A 25,042-nucleotide genomic window follows, 5' to 3' on the forward strand; every position below is an offset into this window, starting at 1 on the left:
TTTGGACATGGATCTTTTTGATCTTGAAATATATTGATGAAACTCATTTTAAAAATGGATCTTGGTGAGATTAGGGTGACCAGGATGAAGAGGGATTAGAGACCAGGTCATGAGGACCAGAGAGAAGGAAATAGGGATCTTTAACCTACAGAAAAGATAATGCAGGGGTACACAATCTCTGCCTCCAGATCTTTAAAGAGTAGTCATATGGAAAAGGGAACAGATTTATTTTGCTTAGCTCCAGAAGGCAGAACTAGGAACAGTGTATAGAAAGTGGAATGAGACAGATTTGAGATCAATAGGATGAAAAATGTCCCAATAGTCAGAGCTAGAAATAGAATGAGCTGCCTCAGAACACATCATGTTTCCCAACAATGGAACTTCAAGCTAGATAACTACTTTGTTGAGAATGTCATAGTAGTTGTTTGTTGTTGAGTTGTTTTTCTGCTGTGTCCAACTCTTTGTGACCCCATTTGGGGTTCTCTTGGCAAAGATGCTGGAGTGGTTTGCCATTTCCTTTTCTATATCATTTTACAGATGAGGAAACTGGGGCAAACTGGGTTACATGACTTGTCCAGAATTACAGAGCTTAGTAAATGTCTGGGGCCAGACTTGAACGCAGGAAGAAGAATCTTCCTGTCTCCAGGACCACCACTCTATTCACTGAACCTCCTAAGGGTGTCTATTTGGTTATGGGTTAGACTTTATAATGATGATGATAATTTTAATAGCTATCCACAGTATAGCACTTTAAGGTTTGCAAAGTGCTTTATATGTGTTATTTCATAACAACCCTGTAAGGTAGGTATTATTCCTATTTTATAGATGGGAAAACTGAGGCAGAAAGAGGTTAAATGACTTGCTTTGGGTCACATAGCTAGTCAACTAAGGTAGAATTTGGACTTAGGTCTTCCTGACTCCAAATCCCTCTAGTTGTCTCACGAGATTCCTTGTGCATTTTGTAATTCTTTGAAAGGTTGGTTTAAGAGGTCCTGGATTCAAGGACGCCCTTGGGAATAGGGGAGGCGGAGAGATAGGAATGTTTTAAAACCTGTTTTCATTCTTTAAAAAAACCCAATTTGTTATACATAAGAAGCATTTTTGATGAATACATTATTTCACTTCTTAATATTTCAGAGAGAGAAATCTCATTAACATTAAAATGTGACACAGACCTTTCCACTCAGGTTCAGGGACCATTAAGGTGCTGCTGAGGACAGTTTGGGGAATGCTGCCCCAAGGACTTGGCAGTGAGTAATCATCACCCAGGAAGGTCTATTCCCCTACTGTGTGGGCAAGGGTGAGATCAGCCCCAGACTGTGGCACTGACCAAAGTCACACACTGGGCTAAATGCCACTGAAATGGAAACAGTCTGCCTCATCTTCCAGAAGCCTTTGAAAATGACTACGTGCTAGTGATGGATTCTGACCTCTGAGATGAAAGTAATTTTTACTAACCCAGTTAGCAAAGCAATCCAACCACAGAAACCCCTTTTTACAGAAAAGAAAAATAAGAGATCAAGCTGTTTAAGAATGAAGATAGCTAGCTTTCATAGAGCATTTTAAAGTCTGCAAAGCACTTTTTATAAATATGATCTGTTTTACCCTGGGAAATAAGTGCAGTTACTATCCTCATCTTGTAGATCAGGAAACTGAACCAGACAAAAGTTAATTGACCTGTCCATAATCACATAGTCTGAGCCTAGATTTGAACCTAGGTCTTCCTGACTCTAGGCCCAGGTGTCTATCGACTGTACTACTTAGCTAAATTAAATGTTTACTAATTTTACTCAGTGAATTGAATTTGACAATCCCTTGTCAACATCAAGATATTACTGAGGAAATTCAAGTTTGATTAAGTCACCTCAGAGGTTCCTTCCAGTTCTGTGATACTGTTATTTAATAAAGATCTTTTGAAGACATAGACATTGGAGCTGGAATTCCACTGGTTTATTAGAGTGAAACATAATTCTGCTGGGTTTGGCCTTTAGCAGGATGTGTTTTTGGCACCTCCTACTCACTGTTTTGTGTCCTTCTCCCACCTCAGTAGATCTTATTTACCCAAGATAGTCCTTGCTTTCTTTCATTGTTAACCAACCATCTGTGTTTTTAGAAAAATATCTGAAAACTCATTTATTCTAAGGTGTCAGTGACAGATAAAACCTTCGAAAGTACCTTCCTGGGCTCCTAGGATGCATGCATTTTAAAAGGGGCCAAAATCTTCAACCAAAGTTATAGAGCTCTGACATCAGTGTGTAATAATTAATTCTGCCACCTTTATCTTTCTAAGAAAAGAGGGTTTGGCTCAAATATCTGGGAAGCAGCTGCTGTAAGTCTTCGTGACTCAGAATCACCATCACTTCAATCCTTCTAGGTTCTCTTGGCCTAAGACCTCAAGCAGTTTTCAGAGTGGCCAGGCATAACAGACACACAACACAAGAAAGCTGCACAGATCTCACTTTTATATGAGTCTTTGAGGGTTTAAGAGCATTTTCCTCACAGAGACCCTAATAAGTAGCCAGGTAGTGAAAGTCTGGTTATTTCATTTAAGAGCAGAGGAAACAGGTTCAGAAAATTTTAATCTAGCCCAAGCCCATATGTAAACCCAGACCTTCTGACACTAGGTCCAGGTTCTTTTAACGTGCCCTTGCTCTATTTTTATTTAGCCCCAAAGCTACAAATTTCCCACACAACTTGAGACTGGGAATCAGTTGTGTGCATCTATGATTTATAGAGCCAAAGATACATATGTGTGTGTGTACGCATATCCAGATATGCACACATACATACATATACACATAAATATATGTACACATACTTACTTATTCATTCATCTATCCATTTATTTATTCATTCATTCCTCTAGCAGTTCATGTATTCATTCATTCATTCATTCATCCATTCATTTATTGATTTGTTTGTTGTTTATGGAACCAGATACAGAGCCAGACCAGCTATTGCTTAGCCCACTTTCCTTAACTTACTCACTCCAAGGCTAAGGCTGCCAAACAGATCATGGCAGCGGCAGCGACTAACCAGTCTCCTTATTCAGGGCTGGATAGATCGGAGAAGTAGCATACAATCAGAAAAAAGACTGGGGCCAACTTGAGAATAATGAAATTGGTCCCCCTTTAATGTCTGAAAATTCTGTATTTTCAGGAACTCAAACCAAGCCAGTCTCAAGTACATTAAGAACCTACGTATTCTAGTCTATAAGAGACTGCCAGTCAATAAACATTCATTACGCATCTACAACATTGCAGGTATTGTGAGCTAGGGATGCAGAGGAATACAAAAACCATTCCAGCTCTCAAGGAGATCAGTCTAATGGGAGAGAAAACATGTAAACAACCATGGACAAACAATATATAAAGGTAAGTTAGGAATAATCAGCTGAGGGAAGGCGTTCATTGTGTTTGTCCTTTGTTGCTGAAGAAGACCACGCCATCAGAGAAATGATGACATGACTCGCACTTGACTGTGTTTTGAGGGAGGGAGGGCTGTGCAGGTCACTAGATGTAAGGTGTAGACAGAGGGTGTGGGCCTTGGGGAGAGGTGGGTTCTAGGCTTGGCTCTATGACTAACCAGTTTTGTAACTTTAGATGATTATTTCTCCTCTGGGTGTACTTTCCCTCCTTATCTTGGTTAAACTACACAATCTCTAGGGTTCCTTTTCTACTCCAACATTCCATATTGTAAGTTCTAAACTCCCTCCCACCTCTGACACTCCATGTTCTACATTCTAAAGTCCCTTTCAGCTCTAACATACTATATTCTCTCTTTTATGTTCTAAGGTCCCTTCCAGCTCTGAAATTCTGTGATTCCATGACCTGAAATACAAAACAATCGAAATGTAGAACATGGATCTTAATAAGGTCTTATCCAGCTTCTAGTCTGTGCAGATACAAAGTCAAGGTGAAATATCTGTTGTGTGTTTATCCAGTAGATGATTAGAACCTACAAGGAGAGAATTCCTCCCCACCTATTATATAATTCTTCCAAGATCAAGGCTCTCTCATCTAAGTCTCATTGGTTTGGAGATGATAGATAGAAAAAGAAATACTAGCTTATCCCAGGTCTAGGATTCCCTGATTACCTTGGTAAAGGAGTAATTCTTGGTAATGGGACTATTTCCCCAGTTGGAATATTTCTTACTTGTTCAAACATTCAAGGCCCTCTACAGTCTGGTCTCATTCTGAGTTTAGCTGGAAGGCAGTAGTAATTCAAGCTAAGGATGAACAGGGAAGTTATCACCAGATTGTAAAGGACCTTGAATAAAAAGTTGAAGAGTTTGGAATTTATCTGATCAAGTCAAGGGGAAAACACTGAAGGATTTTATATGGGGATGACAGGATGAGATCTGGAAATGAGATCCAGAAAAAGGAAGTGAAAATTAGAATCACAGAAAAGCACCTCAGGAGGTATGATCCACATCTGAACAAATAGCCTCTGCAGAGCATCTCTGACAAGTGGTCTTCCAGCCTTCACTTAAAGACCAAATGATCTAGTTGGATTGCATTCTTTCATGCTGTCTTCTTCCCTTTCCACAACCTATTCTCATTTAATGTAGATGGTTGAATTTTAAGGTTGTAAGGTGAAGGGCAATCTGGTGTTAGCTACTCAAATCAACAATTCAACAAGTTTTTATCAAATACCTACTATGTGCCAAGCACTGTGCTAGGCATTAGGTTTACAGCCACAAAACCTACAAGATGCCTGGCACATTGTAGGCTCTTACTAGATGTTTATTGACTTATGGAAATAAAACAGTCCCTGCCTTCAAAGGGTTTACATTGTACTGAGAGGAAGCATGTACACAAATAAGTAAATACAAGATATATACAAAATATTTTTGGGAGGGGTGAGGGGAGCCAAGGCATTTATATTTACTGCAGACTTGATAGACCTTTAGCTAGCATGGAAGCCACCAGAGGCCTGAATTAATTGAAAGTTGTTTACATTTATCGTAGAACTTAACAGATGACCCCCGAAACCTGCTTAGAATCAACTTGACATAAAATATCTCAACCTAGAAATAGTTTGTTTTCCATAGGAGATCCATTTGGCCCAGAATCTTTAGGTAGAAGAGCTATATTTTGGAAGTAGAGGAAATTTTGGTTAGCACAACTGCAAGTAAGATTTTCTTTGCAGACTCTTGCCTATGACAGTATAATTTGCCATGCCACCTTGAACTGATAGGAGTAGAATGGCAAAGGGAGAAAGGGAAGGGGAGAAGTGAGGAAAAACCAGTCCCCTGGGACAATAATACATTAGCCATTATCAGCACTTACTTCTGTGGGCTCGTTTTTTTCAGAGTGTAAGCTTGTGAAGACAATAGTAACAAAAGTTTCCACTCATATAGCATACACCAAAATCACGTTCCATGCCTCATTATAGCTGTAAGGTGACCTCATTATAATCCAGTGTTATGTAAGTGGAACTCAAGCTCTCATGGAACCAACTAAGATGGTAAGGGACTGGTGACAGTCTTTGATGGCTAAATATGGAGAAGCTCAGCCATGAAACTGGTGTTTCAATGATGCAATTAATAGGAACTGGTGACTGAGTTCATATGACTGCATAAAAGGCAGAGAGGGAAGAGTAGAAAATAATCCCAAGGTTCTGAAATAGGGAAAAAAAATGAATGGTGGAGCTAATGGCAGAAAGAGTGAAATTGAAAAGGAGCAAATTTGGGTTCTATGAAATAGCACTAAGGTACAAAAACCAAGCTAAGTATACACATACAGATTATTGTAAATCCTCTCCCTTATCTGACCCCACAAAATGAGGCCTCTTAAAGTTCCTGGCACAAAATAGAGCTCAGTGCCAACATCATTCATTGACAGGTCAAGATGAGCCCCATTTCAAAGACATTCCTCCAGAGAGAGGTTGATCAGTGTCCACATTAGCTTAAGTCCATGAGGGAGACAGATACACTGGTGAAAAGTCTGGACGGCAGAGTCTAGTCTGTTCATGAAAGAAAGTGAACTAGAATGTGGAAATGACAATAAAATATGGTGGACCTCTCTCCCCTGATAGTGACCAGAGAAGGTCATGGGTTTTTTTTTCTAAAGTTAGTTTTATTCCATCTTCTCTTTCTCTGGTTCATAACAGCAAAAGACCAGCGTCTTCTCATTCAGACTCAAAACTAGCTCCCAGAGGTCATAGATGTGTAGAATTTTAGGATGTTAGAGACAGAAGGACTTCTAGAACTTAGAAAACAGTGTTGGACCCGTGAAGGATCTTAAAACATGGAATGTTAGAGATGGAAGGGACCTTAAGGATCACTTAGACCAAGGCTCTCATTTGACAAAGACACAAAAACTATAGAGAGGTCTAGAGAGAGAAAATACATTGACTACATTCACAAAAGCAAGCTGGTTAAAGAACTGGAACTAGAACACAGGTCTTCTCACTTCCAGTCCAATGGTTTTTCTAAGACATCATATTGCTGTGTAAATAGGACTCATGTGAACATGTCCCTCAGGAAGTGTGTGTGTGTGTGTGTGTGTGTGTGTGTGTGTGTGTGTGTACACATTTACATGTTGAGTACACAGGCCTAACCAGGCTGGGAAAAACCACATGTTCTGACTCATTTGAAAGCCTTCTTGTCTTGTCCCCTTCTTACAAATTAAAGAAGAAAATCCCTTTGGTTCTCCACTCCACTTCTCTACCTTCCTCTCTCAGGGGAACAGTAACTGGAGATAATGGGGGGAAGACATATTCCCAGCTTCTGCTTCCTGATTTTGCACAGGATATGGGAAAAGGCCTCAATCAAGTGTGGTTGATGTTGGAAGTAGACTAGGTGACCTTTCCTGTGTTAAATAGGAAGAGGTTAAGACAGAAATGAACAGATTGAAATTTTTTTGAGACATAAATAAGCCTTGATTCTGTCTCTGTGCACTCAATATGTACCATCAACCTTTGACTTACCCTACAAGGTCAACTACAAGAATTGGTTTGGGTGGAGAAGGTACCAAGGTAGGAAATTCCTTAAGAAAAAGAATAGGATACAGCACCAAGACGTGGGGATACTTTCGATCAACCAACAAACTATGAATTGATTGCAAATTGTCATGTACTGTGCTTAAAACTCGAGATCCAAGAAAAAACAAAAACAGGCCCTTTCCTCAAAGAGCTTACAACCTAATGGGGAGAAAACATACTATATAAGACACGTGAGCCTAGGAGAAGGAAGATGATTGAATTAGGCAGGAAACTACCTGGCTCTCCCAAATTCCCCCACAAATAATTTAAAATAATATCTCAAAGTAAATTTTAGAGCAGCAGAAATAATTAAAAGTCAAGGTAAAGCAGTCCTCCAGCTGAAGACAACTTGGGTAGATATTGGGAAAGATCTGACCTCCCTGGGTGATGGTCTAGCCTGACTGAAGGGCAGATAGTAGGGGGCAGTTACCTCTGAGTCAACAAAGAGCAAACCCTGGGGGCACCTGTGTTAGCTCTAGGAGATTTACCTTTGTACCACGGAGGGTTTGGGCTCCTGATGGGGAAGATGGCAGAGCCATCTGTTGGCTCTGGAGACAAGACCCAGGTGCGTTGACCAGACATTGGCCCCAAGCTGTGGCTGCAGGTGAGGAGGAGTGAGCACAGACTGGTGAGTATGGCGGCAGATGGAATGCTACTGTGCTATAAGAAATGATGAGCAGGTTGATTTTAGGAGAATATGGAAAGACTTGCATGAAATAATGAAGAGTGAAATGAGCAGAATGTTGTATACAGTAATAGCAATATCGTTCGAAAAGTAAATGTGAATGACTAAGCTATTCTGGGTTATATGAATATTTAAATCAACTACAAAGGACCTATGTTGTATAGCTTCACGTATAAATCTGTGTCAAATGTTGGCCTTCTCTAGTGCACGTTGGGATGGAGGGAGGGAAACAGCTTGAAATTCAGTGTAACAAAAAAAATTCGAAAAAAAGTGAAGAAAATGAAAATTGTATTACCGTAGTTAAAACACACATATGGTATATATACATTTACAGAGGAATTATGATTGATTATATCTTAATGGCAACGTTGCTATTAATTAAAACATTTGAGAACATTAATTCATGTTGTACTTAGTAGCCCTCCCCCACTAGTCTCCATGCTCTGCCAGGAAACACAAACCAACACATTGGTTTGTGCTTTGGGATCTACTCAAGTTTATTTCCCTGATGCTGCAGAAAACTCCTGGCGTTCCCCCTCCTCCTCCCCCACCTAGAGTCTCATTGCAACAAGCAATAAACCTCAAGTCTACACAGCCACATGAGGAAGTGGGAAAGGCATGGGGGCGGGGGTGGGGGGGTGGGGAGGGTGGGAGGTGAGGGTGAGGAAGCACTCTTTCCTTTTCAGGCAGCAGCCCCTATGTTGGGGAACCTCCAGCCAGAAAAGGGTCTGCCAATAACACCTACCCTACATTTCTCTGCTCCTTCAAAAAGCATCAGATGTCGATTCAACCCAGCCAGGGAACTAAAGACTAAAGAGAATTAGGGCAGAGGACTGCAAATGTAGTTGTACTGAAGTGAAGCAAAAAGGATTGGAATCCAGATGAAGCCAATCCTGTTCTCCCAGAAGTTGTCTAAGGCCAGTGAAAAGTAAATTCTCCTATATGAAAGGAGACTGACATACACTTGTGGCCCAGCTCTGGGGGTGTAAATCTGCCATCAAAGGAGGAAAAGTCATAAAAACTTGTAAATGGGAAAAAGGCTAAAAGATTTCAAGAAGAAGAAAATTTAGTTAAAAACGTGAGGCACAAGCAGATAAATCAACACAGAAGATGTTCAAATTAGGATGAAAGAAGTATACCAAGACATCCAAGAGATTACAAACTTTTCCAAATAAATGCTGCAAGACAAAGGAAACAGAACCTGATGAAAAACAGGACCCTGTGGATTCCCAAGAGAGCATGAAATCACATCAGGACGTTTCAGAATGGTTCGAGATAGAAATCAGAATCTGGAGATGTTAGAAGGAACAAATGGAAAAATTGATGGCTGGTATGGCAGAAATAATTAGCAGAACAGGAACACTTGAATTCATGGTAGAGAGTTTCTTCAAAGAAGTAAAGGAGAGAAAAATAGAATGGGAGGACAGACATATTACGTGAAGGGTCATCTAGAAAAGCACAAGGAGAGTAAAAGAAAATTTGTTCTGTATACGAGCAAAAGTCTTTGATCTTGGAGATAGGAGTAGGAGAGACCAATTAAAGGTTTCCTAGAAGAAGACAAATGAAAAAACTGAATGCCATAATATATTTGTGTGTATACATACATATATGTATATATGTCTGTGTGCACATGCATGTATGCATGTGTATACACATGAACGTGCATGTGTATATACACACATATGTATGTGCAAAGAGACACCGGCCCACCCATGCGCTCACATACATATATGTATTGCTCAGAACTTCTGACTTTACAAAACAAGGTGCTTATCAAAAGAATCCAAAGATCGCTCCTGGAAAAAATGTCTCTATTACTGGAGATGTCCAAACAGAGGCTGTATGTATAGTTATCCTGGAGTCTGGAGAGGAAGACTCTCTGGCATTGGATGGAAAGTTGTGCTAAATGACCTATAGGAAGAGAGTTTCAACATTCTAAACTCCTACATTCTATGTCCTAAATATGAAGGTCCCTTTCCTCTCTGACAAGCTATGGAATTCTTCCGTGCAGCTAACACAAAACTGTCTGTATGGAAAGACCATAGAGGTGGCATTGATAAATTTGGAGACTGAGAGTGGTAAGGGATTGTTTTACAGGTGAACCGATTGATGTCCAGAGAAGCAATTTGCCCAAGATTATACAGATGTTAAGTAGCAGAAGCATGTCTTCTGACTCCAAATCCAGAGCCCAGAGGAGAGAAAAATCACTGAAGGTCTGAGTAGTTGAGGAGGCTTATTGTGGGAAAGACAGGGGACTTTAAATGACAAGGATGATTTGAAGATAGAAAGAAGGGAAGGAGGTGCCCATGGGCTTGGGAGCAAGAGAACTTGGAGAATTGGGAGTGAAGAAAGCTTCTGACTTGATTTTTCCAAAAACAACTTTCCCCTATTTTCACTGGAGTTGTTAATCATTAATATTGATAAGCAAACCCGCTAACCCCAAATACTTTTTTTGGTTGCTTTGTGGAGGCAGCAAGGCCTTCCAGTGACCGTGGCCTCTGACTTGGTTCTCAGAGAAGCTCTGCTCTTGGCTCTGCCCACTACTCTCTAAGCCAGGGAGCCAGGGAGAGGGGAGAAGGGTCTCTGTTGGCCAGCCGATCCTCTGGGCTGGGCCATTGGCTCAGGAGGAACCATGAAATGCTGGATTTGGATACTAGGACTTTTGCTGCTTCTGACCCAGAGTGGGACCCAGCCTGAGGCTAGGAAGGTGAGTGTTACTGACAGACACTGCCCTGGACGGGAGGGCAGAGGCCCCCGAGGGGTTGGCAGAAATTCTTGACCCTAAAAAATTGAACCAATCTAGTAGAGACAATGAAGGCCCTATGTCTGATTTGCTTTGTGACCTTGGGGAAATTGCTTGGGAAGGAGATCTGCTAAGAGTGTAGACTACTTCTTTACAGTATTGGGACAATGCAATAAGGACCCTCTAGTCATATAATTTTGAGTTACAAGAGGCCCTAGAGAATGTTTACTGTCTTCATTTAGTGTTGAGACCAAGTCCCAGAGACATTAAGGGACTTGTCTAACTAAGGTCACACAGGTAGTGAGTAGGTGAGTGAAGATTTGAACTTGGATCATCTGTTGACAAAATCCAGTGTTCTTTCTTCTTTGCCACGTGGTCTTCTGTACTTTTTATACTTTAGGGCAGTGGTATCAAAGTCAAATAAAAACAGAGACCACTAATCATTCACAAGAATCCTTGAGAGTCACACATCAACTTAGTTTGAAAATGTAATGCTGCCTATGTCTTATTGTATTTGTATTTATTTTGCTGAATGATTCTCCATTACATTTTAATTGGGTTTGGGCAGCGCTCCGGAGGGTGGCAAGTTGTGGGTTATGTGTTTGACACCTTTGCCTTAGGAATCCAGGGATCTTTGCCCTCATCACTGTGGATTATATTTCTACCCATGCATGATCCTAACCGCTCAATGCATTAGTAAATGGATTCATAAGCTGCTATGGCAAATATGTATCTGTCCATATGGACATATATGCAAGTGCCTATGTGTATCTGCGTAGTTACGCATCCCCCAACTGCCACCTTTCTGGTGCTAAGCCTCCCTGTGCTGAGACTTGGCTGGGTTTGTCCTCAGCCAGGGGCATAACATTTGATAACCCAAATCATACCCATGCCAGGATGTGGGAGATAAGAAATCGTGGAAATTAAACTGGATTTGAAGTGAGTGGAACCTGGTTCAAATCCTGGTTTTTCTCTGTCCTATACTTGTGATCTTTAACAAACCACCTTGGAGAACCCAAGTTGCCTCCTCTATGAAACGATGGGGTTGGGCTAGTTCATCTTCAGGGTCTCTTCCAGCTCTAAATCATCAGACGAAAACCTGAATGGGGACCATGCTTCTATGGCATATTCAGAAGAAACTTTACCAGGTGCTTTCCCATTCCTTAACTTATTGATCCCTGACTAGCTTTTTTGCTTATGTATACATACATACATACATACACACACATCTATCTATCTATCTATCTATCTATCTATCTATCTATCTATCTATCTATCTATCTATCTATCCCCAGTGCTTAGCATGGTGCCTGGGATATAGAAAGCACATAATGTTCTGTTTATCTATCTGTCTATCTATCTATCTGTCTGTCTGTCTTCATCAAGATATCTACCTACCTATTTATCTAATCTTTCTGTGTCTACCATCTTTCTATCTAATTTATTCATCCATCCATCTATTCATCTATCTATCCGTCCATCCATCCATCCATCCATCCATCCATCCATCCATCCATCCATCCATCCATCCATCCATCTATCCATCTATCCATCTATCTATCTATCTATCTATCTATCTATCTATCTATCTATCTATCTATCTATCTATCTATCTATCTATCTACCTATCATCAGACTGTCTCTATCAATCTACCTACCTATCTAATCTGTCTGTATCTACCATCTATGTATCTATGTATCTGTCTCATCTATCATCATCATCAGACTGTCTCTATCAATCTATCTACCTACCTGTATCTAATCTATCTGCATCTATCATCTATCTTTAGCTATAATCTATCTACCAATTTATCTATCGACCTACCTATCTATATCTAATCTATCTACCTACCTATCATCTATCTAATGTACCTGTCTATTAGTTTATCTCTCTGTATCTCTCTGTTCATCCATCCATCATCTATCAGAGCTCAGTGGGAGAGATTGGACAGGGATTATTATCCTTATTTGACAAGTGGAGAGACCAACCCTCTCATGAGGTAAGTGGCTTTGATTCAAACAACAGTTACTAACAATAACTAAAGTTTCTATTTCTATAGAGCCTCACTATCTACAGAACATCCCCTACACACACACACACACACACACACACACACACACATACACACACACACACACACCCGCCTTTAAGCTAAGGGATGTAGTAATTGAGTCCTGGAGTGATGGAGCAGCCACCCAAGGTCACGCAACTCCTAGTAAGTGTCAGAGCAGAAATTTGTGAAGAGCCCCATGGCGGTCAGTTTGCACTGTGCCAATCTATTTGACCAAAGTCACGTCACAAGTTTGAGGCTGCCCAGTTCAAGGTTCTTTCTCTCACACCAAGCTGCTTTTCTTTAGCCCATGTGGGCAGTGTCCCAGGACAAGCCAGAAGCACTGAGTGAGGCTTTGGTTCCTTCCTGCTCAGGCAGTGGTGTGTGGTCTGAGAGCATGAAAGAACAGAGCTCAGTTCTCCCTGATCCCTGTCCTCTTTCCCCTTCCCCCCTCAACTCCCTCCCCAAATATATTCCCGCCGAAAGGACAGGTTGGTGGCACAGCTTCCTTAGGGACTTATGCCCCAGCCTAGAACCAAAGACCCTTCCTCTGTTTTGTTGAGGCTCTAAGGAGGGGTTTTTCTCTGAGTTAAACTTTTGAAGCTCCTTTTGATCTACAGTATATGTGAGTGAGTGCTTAGGGAAGTGAAGCAGTAGAGAAGAGAAAAAAAAACAGGGGCCTCTATTAGGTAGGGGAATGCCAGGAACCAAATTGGATTCTTCTAGAATTGAACTAGGATTTTTAGGGTCCTGTCACCTCCCCCTAACCTATAAATTCCAGGTTCCCTATTACCTCCAAGACCAAAGATAAAATCTTCTGTTTGGTTCTTAAAAACCTTTATTACCTAGCCCCTTCCTACCTTATACCTTACTTCACCCAATATCCTCTGATCCAGTGACACTAATGTCCTTTGCTGTTCCTTCATTGTTTGAGGCAATTGGGGTTAAGTGACTTGCCCAGGGTCACACAGCTAGTACATGTCTGAGGCCAGATTTGAACTCAGGTCCTCCTGAATCCAGAGCTACCCAGATTCCCCTTCTGCTGCTCTTTGCACAAGACACTCCATTTCTCTACTTGGTGCATTTTCTTTTACACTTAGAATTCTCTCCCTCCTCATCTCTGTCTCTTGGCCTCCCAAGCTTCTGTTAACTTTCAGCTAAAATACCACCTTCTGTGAGAATCCTTTCCCTGTCCCCCTTAATGCTAGAACTTTCCTTCTGAGATGATCTCCAATTTATTTTTTACATATCTTGCTTGTCCCTAGTTGTTCGCGTGTTCCTTGAGGTCAGTAATTATTTTTTTGTCAGTAATTATTCTTTGCATGATCTTCAGTGCTTGGCATAGCATATAGTAGGCTTAATAAATACAAGTTGGTTTGATTTGATTTCTAAATCGAGGAGATTCTCTGCTCTATAGTCTAAGGTCTCAGTTCTGACACTTCTGGGTACTTTTGAGTATTTTTAAAAGGGAAGATGTGTGGCAGGTTGGGGGTGTGGAGGTTGTGAGTCTCAGGTATAATGAGGTATGTGGGGTATGGGAATGGGGACAGTTAGATGGAAGGAACTCTGAATCAGGCTTGTACCTGGTTAGATGAGGCCCTTCCATGCTCTGATTCTAGATACTCACAAAGTATTTTTATGATCTGTGTTCTTTTCTGGGATCAGACCTAGAAATCTAAAGGATTTCAACTTTCACATCTCCCTTGACCAGCAATCAATCAACAAGCACCTACTATGTGCTTAGGCACTTCAAATTCAAAGACAAAAGTTAAAAAATATATATCCTCAAGGAACTCACATTCTAAAGAGGGAAACAAGGACTATGAATATGAGTATATACATCAATTTTTGTACAATAGCACAAAATGACTACAAAGTTGTCTTGGGAGGGAGAATGTATCCACTGAGCATTGGGAAAGGCTTTAGGTGACGGTGACCCCATTACACTTGAACCCTCCTTCAGTTATCAGAAAGCTGATAGCCTATATGTAGAGTAAGGCTTGCTTATCATCATCGGCTTCTTTAACATTTTGGATACTTTGTAAATAATCTTACAATGGCCGGGAGAGCCCCTTGCATCATCAGATGCTGGAAGGTCTCCTGGTTCCAGTTCAGAGTTCTGTCCATGAGGACAAGGTGAAGGCCCACATGGGCCCCACTCTAAAATAGTAATAACTGCAATGCATTTGCATTTGGCACTGTGGAGGAATTCCTGCTTTCCAAAGCCTGTTATTTCTGCCAAATATTGGGGCCCCCAGCTCTTAGGGCACCATCTTCCCTTAGGTGACACTCACAGGAGTACTTCCTCACGTACACTATCACTCACCTCCCAGATAAGCAGTGACCTTTCATCTGCTACTGTTTATCTATCCTTTCATAAGACTGCCCCTTCCTTTGCAGCAGAACCACTGGGAGGGAATTTTCACTAAGAATCCCATAAGGGTCGATTTTCTATTGGTTAGAGTTCTGTGGGTGCTAAAGATTCCCCAAAGGAACTTTGCAACCCTGTGCTTCATGGCAGTAAGATAGGGGATCCTGGGGCAGACTTGGAGTCAACAATACTTGGGTTTAAATCCTGCCTTTGACACTTAGAGGCTGTGTAATTCTGGGCAAAGTAGTTAATGTCTCTGTGCTTCATTTTCCTCATCTAAAAATGAAAGGGCTGGAGTAATTGGCCTTTAGCGTGCTTTTCAGCTCTAAATCTATGGTCCCAAGAATGTAGCAGGGAATAAGAAGATGAGGTTTAGGCTTTTTGAGTCATGTCTGGCTCTTTGTGATGAGTTTTTCTTGGCAGAGATACTGGAGTGGGTTGCCATTTCCTTCTTCAGCTCATTTTACAGATGAGGAAACTGAGGCAAATAAGGTAAAGTGACTTGCCCAGGGTCATACAGCTAGGAAATATCTGAGGCCAGATTTGAACCCCTCTATCCACTACACCACCTAACTCCCTTAATTCTTCCTTATGATCCTGGGTGGATTAGGCTCAGCTAGGTGGAGAGGGGAAGGGGGAGAGGACCCAGAAAAGAGGAATTCCAGATATTTACCCCCATTTTTTTGCCCAGTATTCCATGTTCCTAAAACATGTTTGTGTGGGAAGAAGTCTGATGGAAGAGGAATTTCATGGTTCCCTCTAAATTCTCCCTCCTTGGCTCTGCCAATTCTGTTCCTAGGATTGGGATAGAACGGGGGAAAGGAGCCAGAGAAAAGGGGTTTCCTAAGCTAATTTGTACCTTTCATTGTTTTTTTGTAGAATGGTACAGAGTTCCCAGCCTTCAGTGGGACTGGAAAAAGACATGTGGAACAAGACACTCTAGAACCCAGAGGTACGGGCTCCCAGAACCCCTTCTTTAGAGACCACGCTCTCTGCCCTCAAGAGCAAGTGTGATACAGAGGAAAGGGGACTGAATTTGGAGTCAGAGGAATTGAGTTTGGATCCTGTGTAACCTTGAGCAGCTCATCTCATATCTACGGTCTTCTATTTCCTCAAATATAAAAACAAGGGGATCAGACTAACTGACCTCAGAGGTTCCTTCTCTCCCTAAATCTATGAGGCCATGATCTATCTAGCCCATGCTCAGTTCATCCTAGACTAGGGGTTTTTGATCTGCTGCTCTGAGTCCCTCCTAACCCTGCCTTAGGAATCAACGTAGCACAGTGAATAAATAGAGGCTGAGCTTTGGAGTCAGGAAGACCTGAGTTCAAATCCTGCCTTAGACCCTTCCTAGCTGTGTGTCCCAGGACAAGTCACTGAACCTTCCTGAGGGTCAATTGCCTCATTCATAAGATGGAGGTACTAAAAGAAGACCTAATTTAAGGACTGTGAGGATCGAATGAGATAGCACATTTCAGGTGCCTTCAACCTTAAGGCATTATACACACTCTATCTGTTCTTACTATTACTGTCTACTCCAGAGCAGCCCGCCCCTCTAAGAAGTCCCCTCTTCTTTTTGTGAGCCTCTCTTCCTTTCTCTCAATGGGGTTTAACCTACTGGTCAAAGGACCCTTAGCCTCACGCCAGATTTGAGGCACTGAAGAGCCTGGCATTATAAATGACAATAAGCACTTGCAGTTCTCTGTTTTCTGAGTGGCTAGCCCGGTGCCTGGGACATAGGGAGGGAGTGCTCGAATGTCTGCTGATTAATTCTACTTTCAGGTTTACAAAGTGCTTTCCTCACAACACTGGGTGCTATAAGGAGCACTATCTGCTGTTTTCTGATGAGGAAACAGAGGTGGAAACAGAGAGGATACTTGACTTTCTCAAAGTCACACAGCTACTAAGTGGGAGAACCAAGGATCAAATCCAAGTCTTTGGACTTCCAGAGCAGGGCGTTTCCACATCTCATAGCTGTATATGATAATGGTCATATTGGGGGTGCACACGGTCAGGAGGTCAGAGGCAAGATCACTGCGAACAGGACTCAGGAAAGAGTTTGTAGGGGAGATGGGGCTTGAACTGAGATACAAAAGATGGGAAAGATTTGAAAGGTAGCCAGATAGATTTATATAGCTAGATATACACACACTCATACATACATATGTATATATACACACACACGCAGATATACACATACATGTGCATCTACGTATGTGTGTGCACACATGTAGATATACACACATGTGTATCTATGTATACATACATGTATATATGCATGTGCATATACACACAGAGAGATGCACCGCACACATATATGTATATGGAGAGAGGTGAATGCATATATACAGTAAAAGAAAGCAAGACAAGCCGAGAGACAGAGAGGCTTGACTCGGTTTGGCTAGGCTACTCTTGACTAGGCTAGGCTAGGCTAGGTTTGGCAAGGCTAAAGAGATTATTAAATACTCAATATGAATTACTATGCACTGTTAATCACTTACTATGTGAAATGTGCTGTGCTAAGCATCGGGCATGAGAATAAAGCACCAAGACAGACCCTGCCTGAAAGGAGCTTATATTTTAATAGGGGAAGACAATGCACTATGGGAGGAGGGAAGCAGAGAGGGGAAGGGGAAAATATTCTAAACAGAGAGAAACTTTATGGGACAAGGCAGGGATGCAGAAGTGAACATGGCCCCCCTGGGGGACAGTAAGAGGTTGAGCTTGATTAGGACCGAGGGTGCAAGGAGAGGAGCCTGGGGAGAGAAGATTGGAAACATGGCACATGGCGGGGTGGGGTACAGGTAGGGCAGAGAAGTGGAAGCCACATGGAAAGGACTGAGAGGAATCCAGTAGCTTCAACATGAGATTCATAAACTATCAGAACAGGGAGGGTCCAGAGGATGCAGAATTGGGATTTGGGATGGATCTGTAAATGCAATGTAAAGCATCAGAGCTGGAAGGGACTTTAGAACATAGAATTTTAGACTGGGAGTGGACAGTAGAACATAGGATATGGAATGTTAATGCTGAAAAGGGGAACTAGGTAGTCCACTGGAAACACTGGGCCAGGAGTCTGAAAGTTCTGAGTTCAAACCCAGCCTCAGACACTTACTAGCTGTGTAACCCTGGGTAAATCAACCTTTGTCTGCTTAAGTTTCCTACTGCTATAAAATGGGAATAATATCAGGATCTATCTCCCAGGTTTATTGTAGAGACCAAATGAGAAAACATTTGAAAAGCACTTAACTGTGTGCCTGGAAACATAGTAAGCACTTAATACATAAGTATATGTTTCCTTCCCCCCTGAAAGGGAGTTTAGGATCATCTAGTCCAATCCTTTTGTTTTTACATAGAAGGAAACTGAGGCTCAGAAAGGGGGAGGGCACACAGCTGTTAAGGAGCAGAGAAGGGCCTCTTGATTCCTAGACCAGTACCCTTTCCGTGCATTCTCAGTCCAGGAGAAGGATCCGGGAAGGAATTTGTATGGCTCCCAACCTTTTGTGTATAGACCAAGACTGGTTCCCACTGCTTCTCCTTTTGGAGGAAAGTATTGTCGTGTCATTTCTGACCTGGCCTGAGTACAAGGAGGAAGGAAGTTCAGCCTCCAGACTGAGAAGGGGGATTGACCACTTACCACCGGAAAATGGGGATTTGGTGGAGGTTAGGGTGAGGTGAGATGGAACAGGCCAAGCAGGCATTTGAAGGGGACCCAGGGAGGCCAGCCCTGACTGAGGTGCTCGGATTTGTTACAAACAAAAGCCGTTGTAAAGCACCTGATGGTTGTCAAAATAATTTTATGGATATTATTTCATTCCTGTTTCTTCCCCCCAATCCTGTGAGAGAAACTGAGTTAGAGAATATGGTCCACATTTTACAAATTTAAAAACAGCAACTGAGATACAAAGAATAAAGAAAATCAGGGCTATAAGTAGAACAAGTCATGCTTCCTGACCCCTAATCCAGTGTTTTTCCCACCATTTCATAGGAAGATTTCTGGGCACAGTTAGAGATCTTCAGACAATGGGTTCGTAGGTTTGTTTTGGAGGGAAACCTTCTTCATGACCTATCTATTCTAAGGCATCAAGGCAAAATGGGGGAACCTGGAACCCACTGGAATCCCCTGGCTTCATTAGGAAAGGGAAGGAAGACAAACATCCTGCAGGCCTAGAATGATAGGATGTAGGGCTCAAAGAGACCTTAGGGCAAAGGTCAACCATGAGACTTACAACTCTCCCAACTATAGTGAGAACCAGATGAAAATGTCCTTGGGAAATATCTAACAAAATAAACAAATATGCAACACAGATAACATTACATTTTAAAACTAAGTCAACATATAGCGGCGGAGATCCCCAGGTTTGGTTTGGTGGCCCCGTTACTATTTGAGTTGGACACTTTTGCCTTAGAGACTGTCGTGTCCAATCCTGCCCTTTTACACAAGAGGAAGCAGAGGCCCAGAGAAGGAAGGGGGCTTCCTTATAAGGCCAGATAAGTAAGTGATAGAGCTGTGAACTAGAGATCGCTGAGTATCCTCACCTAACTCTGAACTGCTCTTCTCATTCCCTGTTCTTTTCAGCCAAATCTGTCCTTTATTCCAGAAGTGTCAAACATGCTGCCCAAGGGCTCCATTGCTAGCTGGAACATTCCAGAGTGTGGCCCAAACCAGATTAAAATGTAATTGGGAAATATTTAACAAAACAAATAAAGATCCAATAGAACATAGAGAATGGTAATATGTGGAATACAGACACTTGGAAAGTCAAAGTCCCTAACGTATTGGAGATCTGAAATCCAGCTTGGACCGTGGCCCCTTGTTTATTTTAGTCTGTTGTCTGCTGGTGCTCTCTACCTTCCCATGCCCCCTTTCTTTAGCAATCAAAACTTAGCTATCCTGGTTCCCATCCCCTCATTCATTAGTTTTTACTAATTTCTACAATTTCTAGCTTTCTAGCCTTGCTGTCTGATTCGATGAATCACTAATGTCTGAACGTGTTAATGGCCTCCACCATTCATGGCCTGAGGAGTGACTAGAGAATGTCTCATTCTTAGGAGGCAGAGTGTCTAGAATGGGGGAGGTGATAATCCTACTGTATTCTGCTCTGATCAGACTCCAAGTGGAGTATTATGTTCTGTCTGGCCCAGGCAACACATTTTGGAAAAGACATTGAGACATTCTCAACCAGAAGAGGCCAACTATGATGGTGAGGGAAGCCAAGACCATCAAGGATCATAAGAGGATCATTGAAAGATCTGGGAAAGTTTAGTCTACAAAAGGATAGGATAGGATAGGATAACTATCTTCAAATATTTGAAAGGAGACCCTGGGCAAGTCACTTAACCCTGTTTATACTTCAGTTTCTTCATCTGTAAAATGAAGTACAGAAGGAAATAGCCAAGCCTTCTGGTATCTCTGCTGAGAAAATGCCAAAAGGGGTTCATGAAGAGTGGGGCACAACTAAACAGTAACAAAAAGAAGGATTGGATTAAACTATTTCTGTTTGGTCCAAATTCTGTAATTCTAATGTATGAATTTCATGAATTTATAAATGAATTTGATCTAGTCAAACCAAGTCCACATGCATTCATTGAGTACTTCCTATGTACCAAACACTAAGTGCTAGAGATGCCAAGCCAAAAAAAAAAAAATCAAGTCCCTGCCCTCAGAAAGTTTATATTCTATCTCGGGAAACAACAAATACACATGCAAAAATATATGCACAGTAATTTGGAGAGGCATTAGGAGCAGGAGTGGATGGGGAAAGGGCTCAGTCAGATGCAGTGCTTGAGTTAAGTTTGAGTCTGGGGGTTCCAAGAGTTGGGGGTGAGAAGGGAGTGGAGAGTGCATTCCAGGCCCACACAAAGCCAGAGAGATGGGACTTGAAAGTCTATGAGTAAAATTCTATGATTTTGTGAGTGAGGAATGCTGGGAAATATAGGTAATGTAGACCAGAACTGATACATAGCAGGTCTTCTCTTTCTGTTCTCTGATTAGCTGTAAGGCTAATTTCAGGGATGACACCTAGCCTTCATTGGATTTTCCCATTGTATTTTCCAGTGTTCACCGAGGATGGCCAGCTATGCAGCTTTCCATTCCGCTATGGTGGGCGGATGCACCATTCTTGCACCTCTAATATTGGGTCCCTGAAGAAATGGTAGGTCAGTCCAGCCTTCATTACCTTATTACTTTCCCCGTTTTATAACCAATCTTTCAAATCTTTGCTAAGAAGGACTACCCTTTCCTATATGAAGCAACACTATGGGAGAGATGGGATATAACATGCTACAATGAGCCTTTATTAATCTCCTGCTCTGTTCAATGTACCTGGAACACAGTGTTCACACAGTGTTCACACAGTGACATAATCCCTATCCTCAAGAAGCTTACATTCCAACCAGGAAAGGAGAAAGTGGCATGTAGACAATTAATTTTGATACAAGGGAGAGTGAAATAGGTAAAGGAGAGGTCCAGGCAAAGTGGTAGGAGAAATTTAGGAGAAATTTCACTTGTTGGAGGTTGGAGAAGGTGACATCTGAACTGTCCTTGAAGAAAGGGAGAAGGTTCAATAGACTGGAATGGAGGTGTTGCTGAATCACTTCAGTCATGTCTGACTCTTAGTGACCCATTTGGAATTTTCTTGACAAAGATACTGTAGTGGTTGGCCACTTTCTTCTCCACTCGTTTTATGGAAGAAACTGAGGCAAAGCGGGTTAAAATGACTTGCTGAGGGTCACACAGCTAGTAAGTGTCTGAGGCCAGATTTGAGCTCAGGTCTTCCTGGCTCCAGACCCAGTACTCTAACCATTTAGCTGCCCCATCAGGATAGAGGTAGGGGCATCTACTTAAAGCATGAAGAACAATGTAAATAAGACAGATGATGAAGTTATTTTTTGAGGGATGTGGCCCCTTATACTACCCCGAGAAGATAGTTGAGTAATGTATCTATAGGTTGGTCAGTCTGGAAAACACCCTTTATTTGGGGTTTCCACATTTATACAGACTTTCCATGAGACAGGGAAGTCAAAGGAAGGCTTTAGAGAACTGAAAATAAAAACCATTTTGGGCAAGAGTCAGCATGAGACTTCTCCCTTCCTTGCCTCCTCCCAATGCCTCCATTCCCATACCATTTATTTATAGTGCAAGGTGTGGATTTGGCCCCTACTTTGTCCTCTTTGGGCCAAACCAGTGGAGTACAAACGACCAAGAAAGCCAAGAACCCACCTACTGGGCAACAGTTTATGAATCCTGAAACCTGACATGCTCAGATAAGGCAAGAGACACAGCTCAGGGAGCCCCCAGGCTTAGAAAGTTCAGATAACCAGGCTAGAAATAGAAGAGGGGAGGCCTTGGAAAACAGTTGAGGACTTAACAAATGGAAGAGAGGGAAGGAGGAAGGAGAAAAGGGGGGACAGAGGGAAGAGAGAGAGAGAGAGGCTCTAGATAATTCATAGACTCATAGATTCACGTAATTTCAGTATTGGAAAGGACATCAGAAGGCATCTAATCTAAACTATGTGTGATTGTGAGTCTCCGATATCGTATCCTTAATTCCTTAGGCTCATAGATTATCACAGCTAAAAGGAACTTTCGTGACCATCTAGTACCACCCTCTCATTTAAAAGAGGAAGAAACTAAGGCCCAGAGAAGCCATACATTGACCAAGATCATACTAGGTCAGTACTAGAACCCAGGTTATCTGATTCCCAGTGGAGGACTTTTTCAACTGCAAAATTCAATTCAATTTAATTAAACAAGCATTTATTAAGTACCTGCTGTGTGCTAACCTCTAAGATTGTGATAACCTCTAAGAATACAAAGACAAAAATTATATAGTTTCTGCCTTTGGGACTTCCACCTAAATAGGTTGTGGAGAGGGCAGAGAACAACATAGACAGACAGGCAGGAGGCAGATAGATAGATACATAATCTATACGTGGCTATATCTATCTATCTATCTATCTATCTATCTATCTATCTATCTATCTATCTATCTATTCTGTTTCCTCTTAGAATGTAAGCTCCTTCAAGGCAGGAATTATTTCATTTTTGTCTCTCTATTTACAGGAGATAATTAGAGATAAGTAAGTGCAAATATACAATTCAAAGTACATATCCAAGAAGGATTTGTTGAGGTAGAAGGTATGTCTGGGGTGAGATGGAGCATAGGAGGGTGTAGACATGGTGAAGAGGAAGATGATATCTTGTCTGGAGAAGATTGATGTGCTGTGAGAGGAAAGATTAGAGAAGTAATTTGGGGTCTGATGTGTGTGTTCACCCTTCGTTGCCAAAGAAGACCGTGGCATCAGAGAAATGATGACATGACTTGCACTTGACTTTGTTTTGAGGGAGGGAGGGCTGTGCAGGTCACCAGCCTCCCTTCTCCTCTAGAGATACCTGAATCCAGGGACCAGATATTCATCAGGATGACTGGAGATGACCCAGGATGAGGCAATTGGGGTTAAGTGACTTGCCCAAGGTCACACAGCTAGTGAGTGTCAAGTGTCTGAGGTGAGATTTGAACTTAGGTCCTCCTGACTCCTGCACTGGTGCTCTATCCACTGCATCACCTAGCTGTGGGGTCAAATGGTGATACACCAGAATGGACTTTTAAGGAAAATTGATCATAACTAGAAGGTAAAATAGACTAAAAAAATAGAATAAAGAAAAGTCAGACATCAAATGTCTCAGTGGACCCAGATTGTCTGACTTTTCTCAGATCACAATGCGTGTTCTCTTGCTTGCAGGTGCGCAACCACACATAATTATGACCGGGACCGGAGGTGGGGATATTGCATCATGGCGCCCAAAGAGAACACAAGTAAATAAGGTTCCCTCTCATTGGTGTAAGGTGTGAGTAGACGGGCACTGCTAAGACCCTGGATGGGAATCTATGAGTGGTGAGGTGGGTGGCATGGGTCCCTAAGGGCAACTTTAGCAAGCACTTATTAACCATCTGCAATAGACTGGAAGTTCTCTGAAGGCAGAAACTGTCTTTTGCCTTTCTTTGTATCCTTTAGCACTTAGCACACAATTCTGCACATAGCTGACCCTTAATAAATACGAATTGACTGGCCTGCTGTGCACCCAGCTCTGCTTCTCTAGGGCGAAGGAAGCAACAGAGCTTCGATAAAAAGAAGTCTCTGCTCTTCTAGGGTTCGCTGGCAGTAATAATAATAATAACTTGTATTTATGTAGCACTTTGAGACTTGCAGAGTGCTTCCTAGCTCTATTCACAGCAGCCTTGTAGAAGAGATGGCATTTTCCTCATTTTAGAAATGAGGAAACAGAGACTCAGAAAGGCTGAGTGATTTACCTGGGGTCTCACACCTGGTAAGCATCAGAGGCAGGATTTGAAACTTAGCCCTTCCTGACTCACCTGAAGCATACCTGTCCACAACTCTACAACACACATCCAGATGAAAACGATCTCTCCTTTAGACTTCTTATAGTACTTTAGTTGGTGTTCTCCTTTGCTGTGATCACTCTTTCTTTTGTAACATACTTATTTGAGTGTTTGAGTGTACGTATCCCTCCTAATTGATTTCACAATCCTTGAGGGCAGGGGCCATTTTGTCTTTCCATTTTTGGATCCTCTGTGCCAAATGCACAGCCATATGGACATTCTTGCTATAAGTGAATCCAAGAGATCTCAATGGATCAACAACTCACAGGTGGATGAGAGGTTGGAGGAGCTGGCTTCATTGTGTACACAGAAGCAGAAAGAAGAGGAATCTCATGGGACACTTGCCCATCTTGACATGCACTACTCACTATGTACATAAGCAAACAGACCATCATGGAGATAATAGCACCTTCAATGAGCCCAGGCTTCTCCCTGAGATACTTATACAGAAAGGGAAAGAAAAACCCACCATCTTTTAACACCAATAACTCCTCCATGATGTGATATGACTGTGAATCATTGAATTCTACCGTTTCTAAAACACCATAATTTCACAGCTATAGGTGACCCCCAATATGTGGTATTTGTAAGTCGGCTGCAACGTGTGATTAACGATGACCCATATGTAGAAATTAGCATGAAAGACATCATCGAGGATATGTATAATTGGAGAGTGATGTGGGCTGGTTGTGTAGTGGGAGTGAAAGATAACAGATGCACAACCCAAGAGTGACGCTGGTACTCACAAAATATTAAAAGAACTAGAGAAAGGCCTGGATCCTTTATGGAGGATTTCTAGAA

The 25,042-nt window shown here is 41.9% G+C and overlaps 1 protein-coding gene across 2 annotated transcripts in view; it reads left to right on the forward strand.

Moving 5' to 3' along the window:
- Window positions 1-10,130: 10,130 nt before the first annotated feature.
- HGFAC (HGF activator) overlaps window positions 10,131-25,042 on the forward strand; it is a 54,749-nt gene continuing 39,837 nt past the window's right edge. For both annotated transcript variants that reach the window (XM_072620085.1, XM_072620086.1), the window contains exons 1-4: window positions 10,131-10,379; window positions 15,717-15,789; window positions 20,896-20,992; window positions 23,583-23,656. In XM_072620085.1, coding sequence (XP_072476186.1) covers window positions 10,305-10,379; window positions 15,717-15,789; window positions 20,896-20,992; window positions 23,583-23,656 — 319 coding nt within the window. In that variant the 5' untranslated portion in view covers window positions 10,131-10,304. The remainder of the gene's footprint in view (window positions 10,380-15,716; window positions 15,790-20,895; window positions 20,993-23,582; window positions 23,657-25,042) is intronic.

The sequence above is a fragment of the Notamacropus eugenii genome, chromosome 6 (assembly GCF_028372415.1).
Source record: "Notamacropus eugenii isolate mMacEug1 chromosome 6, mMacEug1.pri_v2, whole genome shotgun sequence".
Lineage (NCBI taxonomy): Eukaryota > Metazoa > Chordata > Mammalia > Diprotodontia > Macropodidae > Notamacropus > Notamacropus eugenii.